Source organism: Blennius ocellaris, assembly GCF_963422515.1.
Source record: "Blennius ocellaris genome assembly, chromosome: 7".
NCBI classification, from domain to species: Eukaryota; Metazoa; Chordata; class Actinopteri; order Blenniiformes; family Blenniidae; genus Blennius; species Blennius ocellaris.
In genome coordinates, this window is record NC_137656.1 from 19,399,640 (window position 1) to 19,424,225 (window position 24,586).

At 40.3% G+C, this 24,586-nt stretch overlaps 1 protein-coding gene across 1 annotated transcript in view; it reads right to left on the reverse strand.

Moving 5' to 3' along the window:
• LOC308132914 (GDNF family receptor alpha-2-like) overlaps positions 1-24,074 on the reverse strand; it is a 59,380-nt gene extending 35,306 nt beyond the window's left edge. The window contains exons 1-3 of the mRNA XM_080500123.1: positions 23,419-24,074; positions 21,804-22,160; positions 10,936-11,022 (exon numbers count right to left, since the gene is read on the reverse strand). Coding sequence (XP_080356249.1) covers positions 10,936-11,022; positions 21,804-22,160; positions 23,419-23,461 — 487 coding nt within the window. The 5' untranslated portion in view covers positions 23,462-24,074. The remainder of the gene's footprint in view (positions 1-10,935; positions 11,023-21,803; positions 22,161-23,418) is intronic.
• Between the last annotated feature and the right edge of the window lie 512 nt (positions 24,075-24,586).

Below are 24,586 nucleotides of genomic sequence, written 5' to 3' on the forward strand. Positions count from 1 at the left end.
TCATCTCTAGCTTGAGTGGACCTTCTTTTTTTTTTTCCCTTTCTAAGGGCAGAATTAGAGCAGAGCTGTGGCATTCAATCACACTGGGTCATAGCTAACGAAGTATCTGATAGTGGTGTAGTGAAGTGTATATTGAACAAATCTTCCAAGAAATCCTAGTGGTATGCTTATTGCTTTTTAACTGAAAGTTAAGGTAGCTGATGTGTCTTTGTTTTCCATAATTAAAACCCTATCATAGACAACTATCCAAATCCAATATAGTATACTACAAGCTTCATACAACACTCAAGATGCTTTTGATAAATATATCACCCATAAAACACTGATACTAAGAGCAGGAGTACAATTAATAAAAGACTCTTGTTTAAAACAACTCGGTTGTTACAAGTTGAGGGTCGTCATGCTGTTGTTCTACGTACTGTGTGGTTGAACAGAGCGCCTGTGAAGTGCCCTTTGCATTCATCCTTTCATTTACCAGTTTTCTTTGTCAAAGTGCTTTTCACTTCAGATACTGAAATGAAAAAAAAAAAGAGCCATAGTTGTCCAGCGTCTCTCTCTCTGGTCGCTACTTTAGTTGCTCACGATGCCAGACGAAACACATATTGTGAAGTATTATTGATTTTTCTAAGATTATGAGATTGCATCTACTGCTGCCCGTGATTTTGTGAGGCAGAGGTGTCACTTTTTGGTTGTTTTTGTTCTGTTAATAACACTGCTTTTGCAAGAATCTTGATAAGAAAGTGCTTTTATTTATTTCATTATTTCTGTTATTTCTGTGTTTTCATCTGCTTCCTTCACTTAGGTGTTTGATATACAGAAATTAGACACAACAAACATGAGACACCATACACTGCTGTAGTGGTAAAGACGCTTGCTTTCAATGTGGAGTTTTTCCCTGTGCACCTAAGAGTGGGCTGTCTTCAGGTACACTGGTTTCCTCCGCTGGCAACTTGTTCCTCGGATGACCATAAACCAACCCTGAAACTCTGACTGAAATGTTGATTTTAATGTGATTTTATTTCAGTTTTTTGGCGTTTCTATTTCTCTCACTTTGTGCTGAAGCAACATTATTCTGGATTTGGGGGCCTTTCTGTGTGGAGTTTGCATGTTCCTTTGATGTGTGGTTTTTGTTTTCCAAACAACTCCACTCGGCTCCCTCAGACCATAATGGTTTCGTTTGTACTGTGGCGGACTGACTTACTCGAGGTGTGCCCGGCCTCTTGTCCGCTATAAGCTGGGAGCAGCCACAGCCTCCGGCAACCATAAGGTGGAGGAAGTAGTATAGGAGATGAGTGGATGGAAGGCTGCAGCACTTACTGTGGTAACTTTAAACCAACAAACAACTGCAACAGATGGATCCATACACTGGCGTCTTGACCCATGGCCGAAGTCACGCAAGATGGCAGAGATCCCATCTGAGCACAAAATGATCCGAGGCCTCTTCCTGAATCCGTCACATCGAAGCACCGGACACTTTGACGCTTTTTCACTTAATGACAGTTGCCCACTAACTACTGCTGTAGTCAGAATTTATTACAGGTTTCTCAGATAGTTTTGACATGGTGACAAACTGGGTATCCTTGCTGGATGCTGACGAGTGTTTACTGGAGCTGTCACACGGAAACTTAGACATATTTCAAAGAGTTCCTATTTGCTGGGAAGCAGTTGTCACTCCCACTTCCACTCATATATATAGACACACACACACACACACACACACACACACACACACACACACACACACACACACACACACACACACACACACACACACACACACACACACACACACACACACACACACACACACACACACACACACACACACTGCTTCTATCAATCATCTGCTTTATCTGTCAGAAGATAGCCTTTGCTCCGACAGTGACAGCATGACATGCATCACAGGTCACAAAAGTCAACTGTACCTGGCAACAATGTGACTGCTTCAGCACAATACAGAGAAGGTATGCAGGAGCGCAGCGTCACACCTGCTGACAGAAACCAGATTGTGGCAGACTGAGCCAAAAAGTGGCAAAATCTATCTGACAGAGAACGTGCTGGATGGGGAAAGGGAGCGAGCAAAGCCAAACTGTGTCAAATCTCTTGAGCTGAGTCAAGCGGACTAGCTGTCCTCTCCGAAGTAGTAACAAGGTCAAGAGATACACTAAACACTAACCCAATGTTCTTGTCTGCCCACTCACTGTAAAATAACTAGAGAAATGTTTTTTTTTTTTTAAGGGACTGGTCATCTTGTGACTTTCTCCACCCTGATTTGTTAGTCAAAAATAGCCTCAAGTCAGCGTTAGCAGTGCTGTCCTTCACTGTACTGCACATAATTGAATCTAAAATATAATAAATAAATAAAATAAAAAAAAAATACAAATACTCACTGTCCTGTAATTCAGTATTAGTAGTTTGTTAATTGCAATATTACATGCATTTTTCTCATTTCACCCTGTAACTTTACTCATACTTACATAATATAATGTACTTTTATAATTCTAAGTTAGCAAAACATTTAGATCTACATAACAATTGATATTAACTTTAAATATTTTTCAATAGGAAATAACTTTTTGTATCCCTGTTTGTCAACCAAATAAACTGCCATTGTGTACCTTTATTTTATTGTAAGAAATGTGTTGTGATGGTATATAGTTTATTCAGGCACACTGTATTAAAATTGTATCGATAACAGCAATTAAATGCAGCAAATTGAACTCATACACTGAGTGGTTTTCAAAAAAGTACTTTGTGTTTTTCCTTGAGTACTGTGATTGCATGCAACTTATGCAAAGTACCAGTACTTTGGTGCCCTGTAGTTGTCTTAAAGTGCTTTATACCAAAAAATGTGTTGGATTGCTACTTGTAATTGAGTGCAAATTTCCAGTTGTCTTTTCACCTCTGGTACTAACAGCATTTTAATTGTCTCTCAGTAGGGGCAGTTGAGTGCACAAAGCTGTTTTATTGTAGTGTTGCCGTGACACATTAGCCGAGCTGTCAGCACAGTGTGGGTCAGTCGAATGACCCATTTACTCATTCAGCTCTGGTGACGATACCTCAGGTAATTGGAGGAAGATGCTCTATAATTTTGTTGATTAATGAGACAGTCCTCCAGAAAATGAGAGAGAGAGAGGGAGAGAGAGAGAGAGAGAGAAATAGAGAGAGAAACTTCAGTAAATGTGACAGTGTTGAGTTTCAAAAAAGTAATCCCAAACTAGTCCATCGCTGCTAAAAGTTACATTGGCATCACTGTAGTTTCTAGTTCAGCTCCTTAGTGGTGTGAGGTGTAGAGCTGTGGAGCGACTGTGCTTTACAAAGTGTCACCACTCTGTCATCACAGCAAAGACATCCCCAGGAAAAAAAAGGAAAAAAAACAGTCTCACAGCAGCCGATAGCAATGCTCTTGTCAGTTCTGGATGCGACAGTGTAGAGCGTTGTTGGTGACGAAACACTGCTGATGCAGGTGTGCGATACCAGAGAAGAGCACAATTCATTTCTGCCCATCTGACAAAGCCGGCCGAGGCTATGTTGTCATCCCTGTTGCTGTAGAAAAATATGGGTGAGGAGGAAAATAGCTACTGACCTTATTCCATGGGACAGACCCCACAGGGTTAAGAGTACTCCTTGTCTTTATGTCTATATGTGTCTGCAAGCAAAATACAAGCCCATTCAAAGATATGCAAAAATGAGAAGCTATGGCTACACAGTCCCATTAAAATGTGTGTGTGTGTGTGTGTGTGTGTGTGTGTGTGTGTGTGTGTGTGTGTGTGTGTGTGTGTGTGTGTGTGTGTGTGTGTGTGTGTGTGTGTGTGTGTGTGTGTGAAATAGTTTTGCAGGTATCACTTGGGGCAGTGCAGGAAAAAAAGAAAAAAATTCTCCATATGTCCCATTTAATTTCAACCCCAGTGTCAGTATATATAGCAATATGGGATTCTTTTTCATTTCTATCACAATTTCTGTCCCCTTATCTTCCCTCCAGACAAAAACTTTTAAAATAGCACAGATTATTTTTCAATTTTCTACCTTTCCTCTTGGAGAGTACACATCCCCCTGTCCTCATCAACCGACCAGATAACACATATTCCCCGGGTCTCTCCACAGTTTAACATTAGCAGACGTGATTATGAGTACCTTTCTGACGTGTAGTGATCGAACTGAGACATATTTCCAAGAAAACAAGTGTGTAATTACTTATCTGTTTGCCTGTGGTTTTCTCTCAGTGCTACAATCAATTACTCTGTCGTCAGAAATGATAACTAATGAGGAAAGCTTGGAGCTAAACAGATTTTGGAGAGCAAATCCAATATTTCAACTCAGACAGGATAAGGGAAACAGTTGAAGCAAAATGGATACAGTAATGAGTCCCCTGTTGTATCTTAATATGTGGAGGTGCGATGCGAAGCACTCCTTTTTTTTTTCATCAGGGCACTTAAACCTGTACGCTTAATCTAAACACAACCAGCTGTACTTTTTGGTTGTATTTTTGCTTGATTTTTAGTTTGCAGGCCGTCTCAACAGACGTCATCACTTTAGACCGTCAGTGATTCTGTCATGAAAAATGTTCATTTCCACACAACACAGAGAAGTCTATTTGTTCTGTATATTTGTGTTTGTTTAATTAGAATTTTACATTATTAATCTGAATGTGTTCGGAAAAAAAACCCCTTAATGATCTTGCAGAGATCATTGACATTTAAATTATTCAAGATTCACTATTGGATTTATTAGTATTATTCAACAGGAGATGTTTTTGAAATGGTTTTCCACACAAGAGCTTTCATCAAGAGATACTGATCAGTTAAAGGCAGTGTGTTTGACTAAAGGTTTGTACTATTTCTGGTGAAAAACAAACAAACTCACAATAGAGAGGGGATGTTTCAGATTTGATTTGCATCTTCAGTAGTCCGCAATGAACTTGTTTAACCAACTAGAAAATCTGAAAACTGAGTAACTAGAACGGGCACTCTGGAGAGCGCAGACCTTCGCCATACACCACATTTGTTTGTAGAACCGAGTTAGCATCGCGAGTATGATGTCTATTAGAACATGTTTATTCCAATTAGGTGGGTCAGGTTGCAACATCACTGTGTGAAACAGTGAGCAGAAAGTGTCTCCATGGCAACAGACGCTGATCTCCTCAATGAGGTGCCTCTCTCATCTGCTTTGCATTGGAAATGCTTTCACAGTTTTTTTGCGATTTATTCGAAAACTATTAGCCGTTAGCATCCAAAAATCTAAAATCGATTAGTCCTTGGATGATGACAAATCATCCTTAAAAATGTCATGCAATTCAGGTTAATAGTTTTTGTGAAAAGTTGTGAAAATGCATGCATACATACATACATACCATACAAACCAATTAATAAATATACGCAGACAAAAAGATAACCTTCATGGTCAGTTTTCATTGACAAAGGTAATCAAATAATAATAACGATAATAATAATAATAATAATAATAATAATAATAATAATGGTAATAATAATAATAATAATAATAATAATAATAACCTTGCTTATCTCTTTTAGCCCTTTATTAGACGATGTGCATAGTGAAGTGAGAGCCAAACTTCCCCTTATTTTAAGATCTCTCTGGAAATTGGGATTTTACAGTCTTAGTGTTAGTTATGTTGAGGGTTTTCGTTTGAGACTAAATGAATCTCTCCACTGAAGAAGTGACACTTCATTGATCTTCCACTGCTGCACGTTATGTTTTTTGTCTTCTGCATTTCTCTCACTTTATGACTATTTTACTACTGTTTTCCACAATTCCTTTGTACACACCCGCCAATGTAAAGGAATGAAACATACCAGATCAAACATCCACAAACTTTTTTGAGTTTTGCGGGGAAAACCCAAGGGCCTGATTTACTAAGATCCTCATTGTACACTCATGTAAATAGATTGCAGTTTCTCCTTGCATGCTTTCTTTTGGTGATCTCCTGAAAATAACACCATAAATGACAACAATTCCAAAGTATTTAAACAGGGATTGTGCATGCTATACACATTGTTTACATTAAAATTACCAGCTGGAAGCTACATAATTTCCATGTTCAGCCATTTGAGGTTATTGTGAAGTGATTAAAAGCACTGAGCCCCCTCAAGCACAAAAATGGGGAGGTTTTCGTTTCTTTTAATAAAGTCTGGAAACAAAAGCCTTGGGCAGCCAGCAGAGGAAATGCCTCTCACCACAATATTAACATGTCTGCTAAAGGCTGAGCCGATTAGCACCACATTTCCAAATTCTGTAAAAACAGATTCAATGAATAAACATTGCAAGTGCTTTCAGATGTAGTAAATCACACTGTGCATTGTACATTAATATATCAACAAAAACTCCTACCTATACTGTGGGACATATGCCCGAAATCCCATATTTATGAAGGCCAAAAACACTCAATGGATAATTTGTGTTATTTTGCTCGACTGCCGGTCCATCCTGTTAGAAGAGCAGCTTCCACACGTGTGTGTATGTGACTATGCACCCAATATTACATTTGTGTCTGTTTTTACATGCCAAAACCTTTAGTAGATCAGGCAGAGTATGAAATCAGTATTTCATGATTAGTTATGATATAACTGCTGTTATATGATAAAGCACAACATATTATCCTGATAACTTCAGAAGTTATGTCATGAACAGATTTTTAGCAATTTAAGGCTGTAGACTCCTGCTGGTTGGAGTTGAGATCCAAAGCTGGTTGTTGTGGAGTAAACACTGCAAGATGACGGCAGGTTATAGAAACTCAACCAAACATTTACTCAAAGAAATGTTGGTCACTATTTTGGTCAATGTAAAAGAAAATGATAGATACATTGGAAAAATTACAAAGTTAATTATATTTTGAAAATTATCTGCCACTGATTAAAAGATAAATGGAGAACTATCTTATGTGAATAATAAAAACGTTTTTTTTTCCTTTATTGTTCATTCAAAGCAAATATTGAAAGTTGATCATCTCAACATGGAGTCTCGTTGCAGTAGCGGTATATCTTTCATCAATGCTCTGTGTTTGAGAATACAATAATTTTCTTTGACTATTGAGATTACAGAGTATATGATAATTTACAAATGTATTAAAGTCACACTGTTTTCATGGTGTGAGCTGAGATTGGTTGTTTATACCTCACACTGTGGTTAACTCAACAGTTAGGAGTGATTTTATGCGGCTGCCCTGCTGAGCAGCTGTGACCTCTACTGTTATTACAAAGCTCTCCAGCTGAAAGGAGCCAGAAACACAAAGTGTTTCCAGTGTGCAGCAGTCACACTCGCATTTTAATACACACATATGAAAAGTGGTGACAGTTGGTAAATAATATTATTAAAGTTAATTAAAAAAACTAAAGCAAACATCAATCAGCAGTTCTAGTGAAGTGCAGCCTGAAAAAAGTTGATTGACCAAACTTACTTGCTCTCATGAGAAAAAAAACCCAATATAATTTAAATAATAATATATAATAATAAAAACAGTAAGCACTCATGCCAAAGCCATACTAAAACTGGTGCATTTGTGACATTTGAAATAAATTGGCTCCATATTGGTTTGGTGCACTGCTCTCACTGCTCTCACTGCTCTCACTGGCATCCGATGACTCACAGCAGCATGGTGAAGGGCTGCCTGTGGATCGGTGGAAGTGTGTCAGAGGGACCTTACTCTAATTAATTTACAAAGACTTGCATAAAAACAGATGTGTCATGTGCACTTTTATTTATATATTGTTCTCAAAAAGACAAAACACTTTGCAGCTTGTAACCATATTCGTCCTGCGTATGCTTCATTACACCCAGAAGTGTATTTTCCTAAACACCAGGAGGTAACAGTAAAATGTACATCTATAAAAATAAAATAAATTGTAGTCAACTATCACATGAAAGACTGTAAAACTTCATGGATGAAGTTTCTATTCAGCTGTTGATTCCCTATTGCCAATAAACAGTTAAAACTTGGTGCCATCGCTGTTGCATCACCTCCAGCGGGTGTTAGAGCCGACGTTAAAGTGAAATGACTGGTCATTTAAACGCTCCTCTACCATACCAGCAAAACAAACCAGTGAGAAATTAGGTTGACTGCGTGTGACTACATAAAATCTGTTGGCTCATGTCTTCAACCCAAATGAGGCTTCAAAACATCTTCCCACATTAAAATAACAAATTTTGAGGATTTTTGCAGCCGTGGCTGAGGTATGCACTTTCCGAATGTCTTCTCAATTAAGATGCATTTAAATTAAGGGAGGTAGTTTGGCATCATCCCTAAAAACTCCAAACTAATCAAAGCTTTCACTTTTTCATACTTATTCTGGTAGACTCTCCCATTTTTCAAACGTATCAAACGAGCACATTTTCAAAAACAAGTGATACACTGCTGATTTTAAGCTAAAGGGATTATGCAAAAGAGTGTGTCTTTCTTGTACCTCCCAGTTATAAAACAAAGCAAGATACATCAGCCAAGAGAAAAGGGAAATATGCTGTTTTCAGTGTTTGTAGATTGCTTTGGGCAACAAAAATGAGAAAAAAAGAAAAACATAAGACGTCGTCCTCCAGAAATTCCTGTCAGAACTGGATGAAAGAAGACAACTGAATTTTTAAGTGATGGTAGCCTGTGGATGTGTCATTGGACAGACGCCGTCCTTGTGTCCAAACACATCTATTGTACAACTCGCAGTGAATTCCTGCATCTTATAATAAGATCCGCATTGATTAGTGTTACCATGATGATAGTAACCAGTAGATTAAAGAGGAGGCGATAGTTCTCCTGCTGAGTGCTGCGCTGTTTAATTAGTAAACCAAAGAGGAAATCAAACTGAAAGCTAAATCAATAGCCGAGAAAAAAGTGGGATGGTGCTTTGAGAGTATTTACCTCCCAAGCCCACAATTGTATACCACAAAATATATGAAACCACAAACACATAATGTATCGAGGCCAGTTGAGTGGTGGACCGCCACACTGGTTTTGAAACTTTTACGGCTTCCTCCCTTCATGACAGATGTTTAACATCAACTTCTTAAACAGATCACGTCAAACGTGTCGGACTCAACATTGTGCAAGTTACTGAAGATCACAGTGTGATTAGTTATCATCATTTAAGTGTTTGAATTAATTAAAATGTGCTTGAGGCAGTGACTCTTGTGTGTATTGACTGATTGTTGTAGTATTACTGTGACATGTTCACCAGAGTCAAACTCATATTTGATCATGAGGAGCTGAAACAAAGATATCCGTCCCCTGGTAATCTGATTGGTTACAGATTCGATTTTTAATCTTCATATTGGGTGAAGTTGCCACAAATCTTTGTGTTATATATAAAAAAAAGAAATAAAAGTCAAACCTGTAATCAGTAATTTAAACAGTACATGTCTGACTAAACTTAATATGTCCATGATTTAACTGTCACGATATTCCTGTTTGGTTTTCATTGTAAAAAATATATATAATCAGTATTATAGAAGACAATAACTGAGAGTGCTTAGTTAGTTTTGCAACACAGATTAGTTTAGCTTTTGAACAATATACTAACTACACAATGTGTGTAGTTAGTATATTGTTCAAAAGCTAAACTAATCTACACAATGGGTGTAGTTAGTATAGTGTTCAAAAGCTAATCTAATCTGTGTTGCAAAACTAACTAAGCAATCTCAGTTATTGTCTTCTATAATACTGATTATATATATATATGTTTATATCCACATAGTTTCACCATAAATATTGCGGCTGTCTTCAACTTCAGGAAATGTCTGTATTTATTTAACTCTTATGTAGAAAACATGGTATGAACAACCTTGTTTTGTGTGAATAAACACTAAGAGCAATCTGAAATCCTACAATCTGCCACTGTGTTTCTTTCCAGACTAATGTTGGCTGCTCACTTCTTTGGCCAAAGAAATGCTGCAGCCTTCAGCGTGCATGTTTTCACAAAGTCATCCCTGTGATGTACCTTTCATTGAATTTGCTATTTTGTGAGCAGTAAGTAACATACTTTTTTGAAAATTTGTTTTAATTTCAACTTGTGGATTTACATCGAAATCAAACCTTCTGGCGGTCTGGTTTTGTCCCACAGGCCATATGTTTGTTATTGATGGTCACTGGACTTACTCACTCATTACTGTTGGTTGTAGTAATCAACATCACTCACCAGAACTTAAAAAAAGAAGAGTAAAACTGTAATAAAAGGGTTTTGTATGGAAACATATTGTTCATCTACTCATCTTCACACACTCAGTTTGAGTTGGAAAGAGTTGCTTTTTTTTATCAGCTACTGATGTTTAAATGTGAGTAACTGTGATTAATCAAATCAAATGGACCATTAGATCCATTTTTATTTTGTCATTCACTCATGACAAAAGTAGGGTTTATTTATTAGCCTTAATGCTTCATAGGTACTGTGGTTGCAACCAAATAACATATTTTACAACTGAACATGCTTCGTTGATTTTGGGACAAAGCTGGTGTCCTCCAACGAGAGGAGTTTTGTGAAATAGTAATGGAACTTCTCTTTAGTGCACATTTCAGCTTCAGATTATTCTAATACTAAAAGTGTTAATTGATTTACAGAGACCCGGGAACCGAAGGAGCTCCCAGTTGGGAACAAAAAAGCGAAATGGCGGCTTCCGGCGGTGCCGTCTTATTGCTGCTGTCAGTTGAGGGAAAGAGACAAACAAGCTTGTCATCTCATACATCAGACAAGAGGGGGATAAAAAGAAGCTCACAACGTACAATTTATTTTCACTCTACATTCATGCATATTTGATGTACAGTCGTTACATTTTCCTTCAATTAACATCCAGAGCAACCGTTCCAACTGTTTTGAAGCTTAAAGTTACTGTCTATTTCACTGAAGTGGCCAGATGAGGTATAATTTATTGAAATGAGAACGAGCAAAACATACGAGGTTCACCAAAACCGCTCAAAATGTTGAATGACTTCGGCCCTACCTGAGGAGATGGAAGCCAAGCGGAAGGCGTCGGGGTGCCGGTTCGGTGCTACGGGTTCGTATGGAGAAGAGTCCTCCATGTCTCCACCTGAAACAACAGTGACAAAAATAAATCACTATCACTCAGGATGAGGAATTGCCCTTCACTTAATCTGATCATCAGAACACAAACACTCTGCGAGGATTCATTGTAACTTGATGAAACCTGAGAAGTAAACAAAACAAGCTTGCGAAACTCTCCCTCTGGTTTATTATTTCGCACAAATAAATATAGGAAATTAAAGTTTTGTTTAGTCTTTTAATGAGACGAGGCCAACTGCATGACTGTTTTGGATTTATATGAAACTGTGCTGAGGTCGTTTCCCAGTACTGGACTGGCTGATCATCAACTGCCTCCAACTGAAAAGTTTCCTCTTTCATATGGAAAACAGAATGTTCATCATGATCAAATTATTTCCTTTTGAAGAGACTATTTGTGCGTACGGTTTGATTTTGGGGGAGCAATTGAAGGACCAAACCAACACGCAGTGCTTTTTTTTTTTTTTCTAACAATGTGTTGCCAATGCTCTTTGTTAAAAAAAAAAAAGAATTAAAAAATCAAATTAGCACTCAACTGACTGCGGCTTTCCCATGCGCCTGCTTCTCTGTAGGCCTTAATCCCACATTTAAAATTCATAGCCATTCGGTGTGATTGAGACAAACCCTCCAGTGTGTAATAGCTTTGCATTTTGATCCGAACAGAAACACACTGAGGGTGTTGTGGGGAAAGCTTGGAGGCCTGCTGCTACAAATGAGAAAATCTGAAACCTGTTGGTACAAGACTGCACTTCCACAACAAGTAATCAGTAGATCCAATCAATAGATATAGTACGCTTTGCTTATCAACATGCTTCTTGGATGTTTTCGAGAAAGATGATGCAAGCTGATAAAATGTTGTCTTGTAGCTGCTGTGATAATAAGCTAGGCAGCTGTGGAAGGCGTGTGTGAGAGTTTATTGCTGTTGTGTGGACTTAAATGTGTTTCCATACTCACATTATGGAGCTTACAGGGACTCCAGTTAAGAGTCCATTGCGGGGATCATTAAATTTTTAGGTGAAGGCATGTTTCAAGGTCAGGCATGGGGTTAAAGTTAGGCAGCTGGCACTTATGGTTGAATTTACAAGAGTGTTTTTTTTTTTTAAGTGTGTTGTGGGTCTCCCCTGGGGCCCATAGAGAGCTTCAGGAAGTATGCAACAGCTGGAAAGACGTATGGGTCAGGGTGATGCCTTTTCCAAGCATAATTTCTTTTCCACTTTGAATTATTAAGAAGACACCATGGTGATAACATAGACATTTTAATTCGAAAGTAAAACTAGAAATTATATTATTAAAAGACCATCCAGAAAAACTATTAGTCAAGTAATCGTAAAAATAATCGACTTATTAATTGATTAGCAAAATAATAATTAATTGCAGCCCTATTTAAATCATTACAAAGCATGACATTCAAATTACTACAGTACAAAGCAGGTGTGTCATATGAATTGAGGCTCCATTGTGGTTTAACCTCTGTGAAGTTCTCATCTTCCCACATTTTGTAACTTCTTCACTGTCCCTGAACATTCTTCATCATGTGCGTGAGAGTGTCTGTGCCGACGTTGACGTCTCCTGTGCACATTCCCAGCAATTAATTAAAAATCTGAATTTCAAGACAAAGATTGTATTCGATATGAAATGCAACTTTAAAGACTTAAGCAAAACATATTCAGATGATATGGTTTGAATTTATATTTGGAAGCCAATCTAAAGCAAATAAAGGATATTGTGCTTGCACACAGGGCAACATGGCCGATAATAAACAGTGAACTGAATGGAGGTTTGTATCGCCTTTTGTACAAAGAGTAAAGAAATTCAACCTTAACCTTGTGTACATCTGCAGAGTGACTGCTCTTTGTGTGGTTCTACGTCACTCCTTTTCATCAATATTAACAATCATAACAAGATGGAACAGCTCTGCTGGCCATTTTCTAAGCACCTACAGCTATTGACATCTAGCTCAGTTCATGATTGTATCTGTGTTTGAGAAGGACAAAAAGAGCTGGCTGGAGAGAATAACAGATCGTCAAATGACAGAGGAACCTACAAAAAGAGAAAAAGGGGCAGCAGTAAAAAGATTCAGTTATATAAAGCCTTTTAAGACTGTGCCAAAATATATCACATTTTGTTTTGCCTTTATTGGCCTCTTTCAAAAAAAGAAAGGATGTGCATCCGTGCATGTGTGCACATTCACTTCTTCCAAACTGTACGCCCCCCCCCCCCCCCCCCCCCCGAGCAGCCTTCCACATCTCTGATCATGGTGGTCTTTATATTTCTATAAAGAGAGAGAGCGAGAAAAGGACTTTAGAGGCTGCAGGACTCGAGATTTCTCAGTATGTCTAATTACAACAATTACCTTCAAAAGCTATAATGCTTTGAAGCCTTTCAAGAGTTCAAGACTACCACTTACTCAGCAAACAGCCACCTCAACCTTCCTTCCATGTCTTTTTTTTCCTTTTTTTTTTTTCAAGCAACACCCTCCGCCATCGTGCATTTCAAGCGAGTGGCAAATGTTACACAGAAAAGTGCAACGCTCCTACCAAGACGGAGGACAGGTTGTGCTGTGCGGAGAAACACAAAATGAAGGATGTTCTCTCTTTTGCCAAAAGCAAAACATCTTGTTATGAGGTTGCTTACCATTTTGCTCAGGCTGCATCTACCAGTGCAGAAAAGCCTTGCCGTGCAATCAGTCAAGAATCAAACGGCACATCAAATTTCATAAGCAGAACCGTACTGTGCCTTCTGTGGGGATCCTATAAAACAATAATATCAAACCACAACAGTAACTGCAGTTAATGAATTTTAAAAGCTTATTTACATGGATGTTAAAAGCCGCGCTGAATCATAAAATTGCGTAACACACTATAATCACATACGCCCTGAGGACGTGAAGAATAAGCACAGCAGGAGGCCTTGTTGTACTTTATACAAAAAAAAGCTGCTCTTTGACAGTCACCCTGGACCCAATTATGCATTCATCAAGTAATAGGAAATTCTTCCCAGCTGTTTAGTGATAAGATGTTTTTAGCCACAGGGCAACAACTTATGCTGTAATTAAGCCTCCGTTTGACTTCATTTGCTCTGACAGTGTGGAGCATGACCGGCACAGCTCAGACAGACAACCGGGCCTTCCCTTAGTTACAGCACGCGAGGAATGCTGCTTTTAAGTGGATTCACAGTCTTCTCCTTTGCCATAAGGGGTTTTTATGAAGCAGTTAGGCAGCATCACTCATCATTTTGAAATGCATTATCAATGAAGTTAAACTCCTGAGGTGATGGAAACGGTCCTATAGATTTTTTTCTGCGACATTCTTGGCAAACTGTTTATGGCTGGAAGCAAAGTCAATTTTAATAACTGTCATTCACCTTGTGTTGTTTAAAGGTGCCCTATACGGTGTGCCCCCCCCAATTAATATTTATTTCATATTATCCCCAATCTTTACTGCAGGCACTTTATAAAAAGGCCCACTCACTCCTGATACATATTCCATATTACCTGAAAGACATATGACACTCTTATATTGAAACACAACTTCTCCTCTTATATTAATTACAAAGGAAGCTTATGACACAGCCTGAGCAGCCTGGAGCACAGTCGGAGGTCTGGAGCCCTGCTGGCGATTGCACAACTTCTGCTGGTTACAAAAGTTGACCGAGCCTTTGCTGTCAAGATTTCCTAAAGTTTGCAAATGAGCTGTCAGTGAAGTTCAGACTCATCAGACCAATATATTGTCTCGAAATAAACTCCGATCATACAACTCATCCCAGAGGAAACATTAGGATATGGAAAATCACATTTTTAAAACAACAAGATAGGGGGGAAAAAAACCATGAATCTTTCCTCTCAACCTCCTCACAGTATGTGCTCAATCTGAGATAAAAATGGAGTGATACCACAATACGTTGTTTTTTTATTTTATAATTTTTTATTTTTTTAAGAATTTCCACTTAACAGAATACAAGTTGAGGAATAAATTCAGTTAACGGCTCAGCTTTTGAAGTGATATTGACATTTTAAACTCAATTTCAAACCATACAAATAGAATATTGGATTAGCTCAGAATAATATTTCATGTCACAATTCCAATCCGGCATGGCGTGGTGGGCAAACACAGCTGAGAAAATGACTGCTGAAATTTCCATTCTTCCCTTTGGCTATGCGAATGTGACGGTAATATGAAACGTTACACACTCGCTTACCTAAATCAGTGCTGTACTTGGTGTCAGATGTTAAACATGGAGTACTGATTGGTATAAGCACTGTTTTTTTTATCCTTGTCCTCCGCGCACACTTTGAAGGAAACGCAATTAAATGACAGGAGCACTGACGGGAAATGTTTGATTGTTCGACATTTACAACTTCATAACCCGCATCTCGGATCTTGACTGTGGATCTGACGTGACTTTGCACAAACAAACTTGGAAATAAGGGTTGACTGAATGAAATGCATTTCAACCCTTTGAATTCTTCTCTGTGGAAGGCAGAAAAGAAGCGAGCAGCTATTTCACGATGCAGAGATTTAAAGGGAGTGACTGACAGAGAAAAACAGGCCGCCGGGCCCGGTAGTTGAGCTCTATGATGTGCATTCATTCAACACCGTTGTGAACCTTTTCTGGCAGGAGTGAGTCTTAATGCCCACATCATGACAGTATTCAGTGAGCAGAATGGCCCGTCACTCACTCTCACCTCTGATGGAGGGACTGAGAACTCAGTTTACCTTAAAAGGCTAATCTAAACTCTCCCATGCCATGGTTTCAGCTCCACTGGCACACTCCTTGCAGGCACCATGCTGAAAGGGACTCATCTTATGCCGTTCACCTTCCGGTACAGAAAATCATTTGACACATTTACAAGGACAAACAGCGTCTATTTTGTCGTCATATATCACCGATCCTTTTCACGTTTTTGGGGAATGAAATGGAAGAAGGAGGCATGCAAAGGACGAGGAGGGGAAAGCTCTGAAAGACCTTATTGATCAGGTCCAGAAGCTATCGACAGGTTCCTTCCTCTGATGATGAAGTAGCCACCTACTGAGCCCCGGATGGGTCTCGGGCGCAGGGAGGCAAAAGCAGGGAGGACATATTCAGCATGCAGGAGCCTGCTCCCCCTATCCCCTGACATGCCGGGCAGGCTGGAAAAATGTTCTGCTTATGACAGTGGATGGCTAAGGTAATGGCCGGTGACTGCTACCATTGCTCATAGTAATGATGGTTTCACCCAGGAATACTGTGTACTTTTGCAACACCCCCGCCCTCCTCTATAGTTTCACCCCCATGACTCTCTTGCTTCCCCTCACCCTTTCATTCTTTGGTTTTCTCTGTGTGTTTTTTAAACAACCCCCCCTCCCCGCCCGCCACCCATCATTTATCTACCATTCTGCACTCGCCTTTTGCCCTCACCTCCTGTCTTCCCTCTCGCTCTCTCCATTACTCCTCCTCCCTGCCCGGGTCTGCGCGATGTGCAAAGCATTCTTTCGCTGTCCATTTCATGTAACTTCCCGCAGCATTTAGAGGCCAACTCGTGGTATTAGAATGATGTGCTATGTATTCACTGAGTGACCTTTGAAGCACTGACATTCATGAAAAAAAGTGAGGAAATAAATCATTCCCCCAAACTGTGCGGTGCTCTCGTCATCTCATGTAAAGACACAATCTCTCCTCTCACAATGAGCGGGTTCGTGCTGGATTGGAGTGTGGACGAAGCCATCCTCGCTCCCCACCAGCAGGGGCAGTTAGCCCCACTAATTAAACTGCTCTGAAAAATCTGCACGGAAGTTCTTCTATTCCTACATTGAGACCCAGGTCATGATTTCAAAGCCTATAAAATAATATATGTTGGAGGTGTGGAACTTATCGTTTAAATTACCAACTGCACGGCGAGCCCCGCAAAGGTAAATCCACACGAGGCTGTGGATACAATTGAGAAAGAACCACAATATGCCGCCTGTGTATAGCAGCCAATATTTCTTTCTTAGTAATTACTTCTTTTATAGATTCAAACTGTTATGTAGACCCCATTGCCTCTCCCCGACACAGACATTCAGAACAGAAACCACTCATTATCCATCAGGGACGACTGCATTGATGCATTGAATATAGCTTCCATTTACAAAGAAAACACAATTAAAAGGTCACGATTAGTGCAATTAATGGTTCAAAGATCGGGGATTATGACACCCTTTAGCTGGGTTTTAAAGCTAAACAGGGCAGCACAGTAGCCTGAAGGCAGCAAATATTGATGAAGTAGGAAATCTGACCTCACGTCATGGCTTGAGGGGCTTGTTATTCAAACACAATCTCTGGGCGAGGAATGTGTGTTGAAAGTTAAAATGCTGAAGCTGCTGCCACCTGCTGAAATGTGTGAACCTGAAGAAGGTGCACCAAGCAACACTTGATGACAGTAATGAATCACTTTGCCGTGGTTGTCAAGGAGCTCCGAACTGGGCTGTAACGCAGCGGCGATGTCCTCTTTCAATGCGCACATTGTCCACTGTGAAGCACCTCTCACTCTGTTCGTCATCGCCGGTGTGATTTACAGTTGCATGTCGTACTCATGGGATATTCAGCTCAAGAGCTTTCCTCTGGGGCTGGACTTTTCTGGTGACTGTGGCCTGTTCGGGCTTCATGGAGGCTCTGCAGTTTTCTCGCATATGTAGGACATTTCCACTGGACTCTCACAAGAAAGAGGGGTGACAGAAAACATGTGTCACACAGTTTACCACGGAGACTAAATTGTGAACATGACTTTCACGCCAAACTTCTCAGCTTTGCGGACGGGCTACAAGAACAGCAGATATGATACTGTCTCTTTATATCATTATCTGTCCTGTTTCATCACGACAAAGATGAAAAGTCAAAATGACCATTTCTTTTTGTAGTGCTTAATACTGTTATAACTTGTACTGGTAGTGCAAAGTGATGAAGTGAATTCATAACTCTATATCTGTATCCTGTCCATATCTGTAACTATATCTATTTCTATTTGACATCTTCAACTATATCGATTTATACATTTTAATTCTATATCTATCAGTGAGTATTGTTTTGAGGGGGGTTTCACGACCCTCTAAAGTCTAAGATGGGGATGGAAAAACCCCAATAATGAAACACCTTATCCTCCAGATCCAGTGTGAAAAGAAAAAAAAATGCTGTTCCACTGATGACAGCTTCTGTGTTAAGCGCACTCTCCTCTTTCCCCATCTGCAATAACTGTGAAGCACATCTGGCATCATTTCACGGAAATCAGCGACTGGCAGAGGGCGATTAAATAACAGGTTGAACGTCAGAATAGTGGCGTCATCACACTGCACCGTTGTATGTCTCCACTAGGTTACATCAGCGGGATTTAGTCAGTTTCCGGTGATCAAGTGAGTTGGCACTTTATTTATGGACCAATGGACGAGCTTCTTATTTGCAGGAACTGCCATTGAGATCCCCGTGGATTCAATTTAAGAAGTGTGTATGCCAGGCACCAGCCTCACAGATGACCTGCAGGTGCAGTCAACACATGATTTACTGTTAGCCAAGTAACTGAATACAGGACTTAATAAACTTTTAAATAAAAGATGCTTTTGTCGACAGCATCTTGAAGTCATACGCAGGGAAAGAACTTTTGATGACGTGTGATAGCTAGAAGACTTTATTGGGAAATCAATTGTGGGACTGTACAGACACACTGATGAGCCATAACATTATGAACATCTGCGTGGTCTAATCCAGTTCCCCCATTTGCAGCCCCATACACAACAAATTCTCACTTGCTGCCTCATATGTACTAACTGACAGGTGATTAAAAAGAAATGTGTATTATTCAGTTCAATAGGCACGTCTGTGACACTTGTAATTGTGCATATCCTCTATTTATCCTCTACCATTTTTTTAATCAAGATTTCCTCTCAAAAATTAAAATTTACAATGAGAAAGACGATATGCTGGGATAACACAGTGCTTATGTCTATATCTATGGATTTCTATATCACCTGTTTCATCAGACACATTTGTACAATCTATTGTGTTTCAGTAGAACAGCTCAGTCATAGATACTAATACTAATAATTCTTACATTTTTCTTGAGATGATTCCAAAGATTTTCTATCGAAATTATCTGTTACTTTATGCAATTGAGGTGGACTGCATCATATCAAGATGTGTTTCTAATATTCAACTTCTTTTATGTACTTTTATGTACTTCAATATTCATACAAAGAAGCATTTTAAATATCTTGGGCACTATGAAAAGTAGCCAAGGTCTTTGAAATTCTTCTTTGCATGAATGTAATGTCAAAGCTGTTGTGCGATGAAATTAAATTGAATGAGTACACACAAAAGTGCTCCTCTGTAGAATTGTAGGATTCTTTGATATTCGTGTTCAAGTAAGTTTTAAGAAAAGCTCGTGTTGCAGCTAATTAATCGATGTTGATGTTGTCCAGTAACAGTTTTAATCGGCTGACTTTTTTTTCTCATATCTATGAATGCCGACATGATCGTCTCTGTTGAAACATTCTCGTGTTTGACTCTATTAAAAAGTTCACACACACTAACGTCTGTAGTGTGTCAACGTTGGCTGAGGCAGGCGGTTGACTGGGTGCTGTTTGTGTAATGCAGCTCTGGCAAGAAGGTGTTTTAATGCCGGTTCATCGGGCCGTCAGCAGCCTCCTCCTCACAGACACAATGGTTTTGCCTTGACCTCTCAGGCCAGGTTCATGCCCCCGGTCAACATGGACCATGTAAGACACATACCATGTCCAAGCCGGAGAGAGATTTCTTTATGGCCTCCTACCTTTCATAGAACATTGCGACCTCAGGTTGTATAAGATAGCCATATGTGCACTGTTTCAAAGGATGTTCATCCGCAAGCCATCAAGCAGACAAAACTCTTCACACAAAGCTTGAAAATTACCTCTCGTCTTCTGGCTGGCTGTTAGTCATTCATCTCCTTTCACCTTTTACAGCTCCTCTTCTTTGGATGCCGAGTACCTCGCTCTTCGTTTTCCCCTCACAAACTAGTGTGCCCTTCATCTCACCACATTAACACAAGTAAAGCAAAACCTCCACAATTATACCATATCTAACACAAACCCTTGCATCAAAAGCTCTCAGTTATATTCTCAAACGATTTCTTTTTAGAGTGGTTTAGCACCAGTTTGAGAGAGATCTGCAGGGATTCAGCCTTTTGTGTTTGTTTCCAGAGATGGATGTTGTACATAGATTGTTTCCAGTTAACAAAAGCCTGCTTGACTGCACAATGGATCGTGATTAGATTAAAGCTCCACTGTAAGAGCTTTTCGTTTGTGCTAAAGCAAGTTTTATCTCTGAGGGCGACAGGGCCAAAAAGGGACAGTGCTGAGGAGCGTTATTCGGAAAGAACCATGCTCCGTGAAGGGCATCCTGTAGGTAGAGGTCTCTATCCTTGACAGGCAGACAACTTACACCATGCTTTCAAACTCAAACACTTTGACTGGTGCAGCTATTTGTTAGTTAAAGTAAGGGAGAGAAGAGGAAAACAATTACAAAGGAAAAAGAGTTGGAAAAAGAGAGAAAGACTGGAAGAGAGACAAAAGGCCCGGGGAACATCCATGTCATTGCGTTTCCCTTGAACTCATGTCAGGGACCCTCTGCTGCCATCAGTCTGATGAAGTGTAGCTGGTGCTATGAGCAGTCAGCCCCGTGAATCTCTTCATGGATCACCACACAAAAGCCCAGAATGCTCAAAGCTCAGGGAGTTTGCAACGTTTCTGCCATTACCCCACGTGTCACAACAGCAGAGCACGTTATGTCCTCCATGTATACATAGACATTTGACACCATCAAAGAGACAACATCTGTAAGCGTAAAAAAAAATAAAAATCTCACACTTGGGTTTTGCCCCCGTTTAAGGCCGCCTCTCAGGGTATGTCATCCAATTTAGTCAGAATCTTTGTGTCTTTTACCCATGACGATGGCCTGAGATTGATGTGAACCCATGAGGCTCCTTGGTGCTCTATAACTGCCCCTTAACTCAAAAAACACAAGGTTTCATTGTTACATCAAGAGTGCGATTTTATGTCCCGCGTAAGTGGGCACATAAGGACCACAGTACTATACGATTGTAACGTAATTATATGGTAAAATGGAACACTTTAGGTGAAAACCAATAAGTCTACCATAACAGGTCCATCTAATGTAATCCCATTATAGTTCCATTATATTTGAGAGGGTGAGGAAAGTAGGAAAGCATATATTTTTCATCAGGGGCTTCTGGGTATAACAATAAGAGTACAACAGGGAATAGGGCATCAACAATGGGTGTGGTGTACATCCTTCTTGGATTGCTCGGAAAATACACTGGTCATCGAGTTCGGAAGACACATTTAAAATAGATGTTATAATGCGGAAGTATACGGTAAGCCATATACATTAAGATCAGTGGAAGTATGTTGTGTTGTTCATCTCCTTGCTGCTGAATCTGTGCTGCAGCAGTGAACATGCATCTTGTTGTATGCACATTATCGTGCTCTTGACCACGAGGCTCATGCAGAGCCAAGCAATACGTACTCAATTATACCATCGCTGAACATGATGTAAGCTGATTTCACAGCCACAGGGAGAATACAGAAGGAAACAAATGACACAGAGGACCCCGATTGTTCATAATGAGCTGACTGGCAAAACAAGAAGTCCTAATTTCACATGAAACCCTGTGTGGTTTTGTAAAGGAAACTGGATGAGTTAAAAAAAAAAAAAGAAAGAAGTGTTTTCACATTGCTGATTTCAAGAGATGCGAAGGGATTTTTCTGCGGTGCATCTGCCTCATACCTTCAGTCAGTCCCATGTGGATGGTCCAGTAGTTCTGCAGACACTGCAGCTCCTTCTTCATGCCCCTCTTGCAGCGGCAGTCATACAGAGGACTAACCAGCAGCACTTCCAAAGCAGCCTGGCACTCCCTGTTGTTATCCAGCATGGCTTCCTTCTCCTTGCCCACAAGGCACTGGCGCATCACCCGGTACCGAGAGCTGCAGTGAGGGTTCTGGTTGCACATGTCACTCGCCTGGATGCAGTCCACCCATTCTGTCTGAGTGCCAGGCTCGGACCCGGCACCTGGAGACGCCGGAGCACCGCTGGCCAAGGACACGGACAAAGCTGAGGAGCCGTCCCAGGAACCTGCAGCCTCATCTAGGGAGAACAAGGGGGTAGATGTTGGGGTGACAAGAAGGGGAATGTCAGAAATTGCACATGTGTATCTTCAAAGACACCGCAAACCTGCTTTAAAAATCATTTTGGTCATACAACACATTGGATCAGGGATCCACAAACAGATCGGATGGCCTATCACATGCCCGTGCATGTCAAAACATATCTTTGCAACACAGCAACAACATTCCTCCTAAATCAGTTTTACACACCTCTATGTGGTTATGTAAAAAAAAAAAAAAAAAAATACTATTGCTGTGTTTAGTTCATATCTGGTGATTTAACTGCTCACCTGCACTGATTGCATTACAGCTAAAACACAAAATGAGTCCAGATTGCACCTTATTATAAAAGTAACCAGTGGAAGGACTTGGTAATTGAAGCTTATCTCGTGTCAATTGAGGTTTAATCAAGAACTACACTTAATTTGACTCTGGGTGGGTAGAGAATTAGTGTTCAATCAGTAAACAGAGATCCACAGAGCAGAGATTCAGGTGTTCTTGTTTGACAGAGAGTCTGGATTGACGCACAAAACCCAAGTGCAGACAGCTCTGTTGAAATGACAAGAGAGACCCCTTGTGGTGGGTTTTTATTTATTTTATTATTCCGGGCAGCGATGAAGGGACATCAGTGAGAGCAGCGGGTGAGAAAAGAGTTCCGATAAAGTTGAGTGGAAAATGCTTGTATGAGAGGATTTCAAGTTTGACTTCTGTTCTTTTTGTGGACAATCGTGCTGCTGAAACGTGCTGTTGATGTTAAGGATGAGGATAATAATGATGTGGTGGTGGTGAATTTGGTAATTCAAACAAACGCATATGTGAAAATGTAAAAATCAAGAAATCTCTGAGGTTTCTTGTAACAGAAATCTGTGATTATTTTTTTTTTAACTGCAGTGATTGGCTCTTTCTTCACAGAATGGAAGCGTCTAGTGTTAATTCACTCATGATACACCACTGATTCACACACGCTCAAGTTTGGTTATGTGAAAATTATACATGGTGTAATCAAACCACCCAGCTGTAACATGAACACCTATCAGCATTTTTACGGCACATCATTAAAGAAAAAAAAAAAAAACCACCTCGTTAAAGCTGTGCACCCTGAGACAACACCTGTATGAGAAGACGCTCGCATACTAGAATTGTCATCCTGACACTGATCTCATAATTTATTTCTTTGACAGATAAATCCGACAATTTGCATTTTTTTTTCTTTTTTCTTCCCATATGCCACTTCTTACCTAAGAGGAGGAAAGCGAAGCAAACGCAAATCCACGACTTCATGTTGACAGGAGAGATGAGTTGGGGGTCCAATACGACTGATATTTCCACCTTTTGAAAGGTTAATTCCCTCTTCCAGATCCCGGACCCAGGTAGAAGGCTAACTGTACAAAATCAATATCCTCATTCAACTCCCAAATAAACACACACCTCCTGGAGAGGGGTGGAAATCCTCGACTTCCAGTGAAATAATAATCCACAATATTTAGGGGGTGAGAAAAACAGATTGACCACGACGCACAAAGATCCTTTGATACTGTGAGGGGGGGAAAAGAAAGAAGAGAAAGGCAAACGCCAATCAAGCAGTCAATCAATCCATGAAAGCAGTTTCTCAGGGTCCGTCTGTGTTGCCTTCATAGCGACAAAAAACTACTGAGACTTGATCTCTCCGCATTATAAGAGCGCAGACTGCCTGCTCCAACTGCCCCTTGGAGACAATTTGTCCCCCAAAACAGTCCTTAAACTGGCGCCAAATGATCTCTGCGTTATACCAGTATTTCTAAACGAGGTAGCAGAACTCATCTAAAAGTGCTACAGTACGCTGACTGGCTCTCTCTCTCTCCCCTCACCACCACTGGCTCCCCTCAAAAAGCTGCGCTCCTCTGGAGGGAGTGAACGCTCCTTTTTCACTGACTGCGTGCGCGTCGAGGCATCGCTGCACTTTATAAAGAACAGCCGCCGTTGCGCGCCGGCAGAGGGCGCTGCGGCAGCCCTGTCGCTGGAAAAGCCTTCCACGCAGGGACTATGTAGATGGCACGACTGGGAGAGAAAGAAGGAGCGGGGAAAAAATAAAAAAAAATCACACCGACGTTCTTGTAATTTTCCTGCAGGGAGAGAATGCACCTGTGGCCCGAGGTATGCGGAATTATATTGAGCTGACTTGGCCTGTGAGACATTTTATTGGTTTCCTCCACTGCCAACTATAGGATTTTCTGAGAAGGCCTATGCGTTTTGAGAAACAATTTCTTTGATTCATAACAATGTTCTTACCAAATTGCTATCTCTCTCATGAGGGAGTCTTTTCAGTACTCTTCAGTCTTCAGCTGCAGGAGAAGGGGGAGGCTACAACGGCTGCAGATAAGAAAATGAATTAGGGAGACGGAGAGTAATGACAGTGTGCTTGGGCGA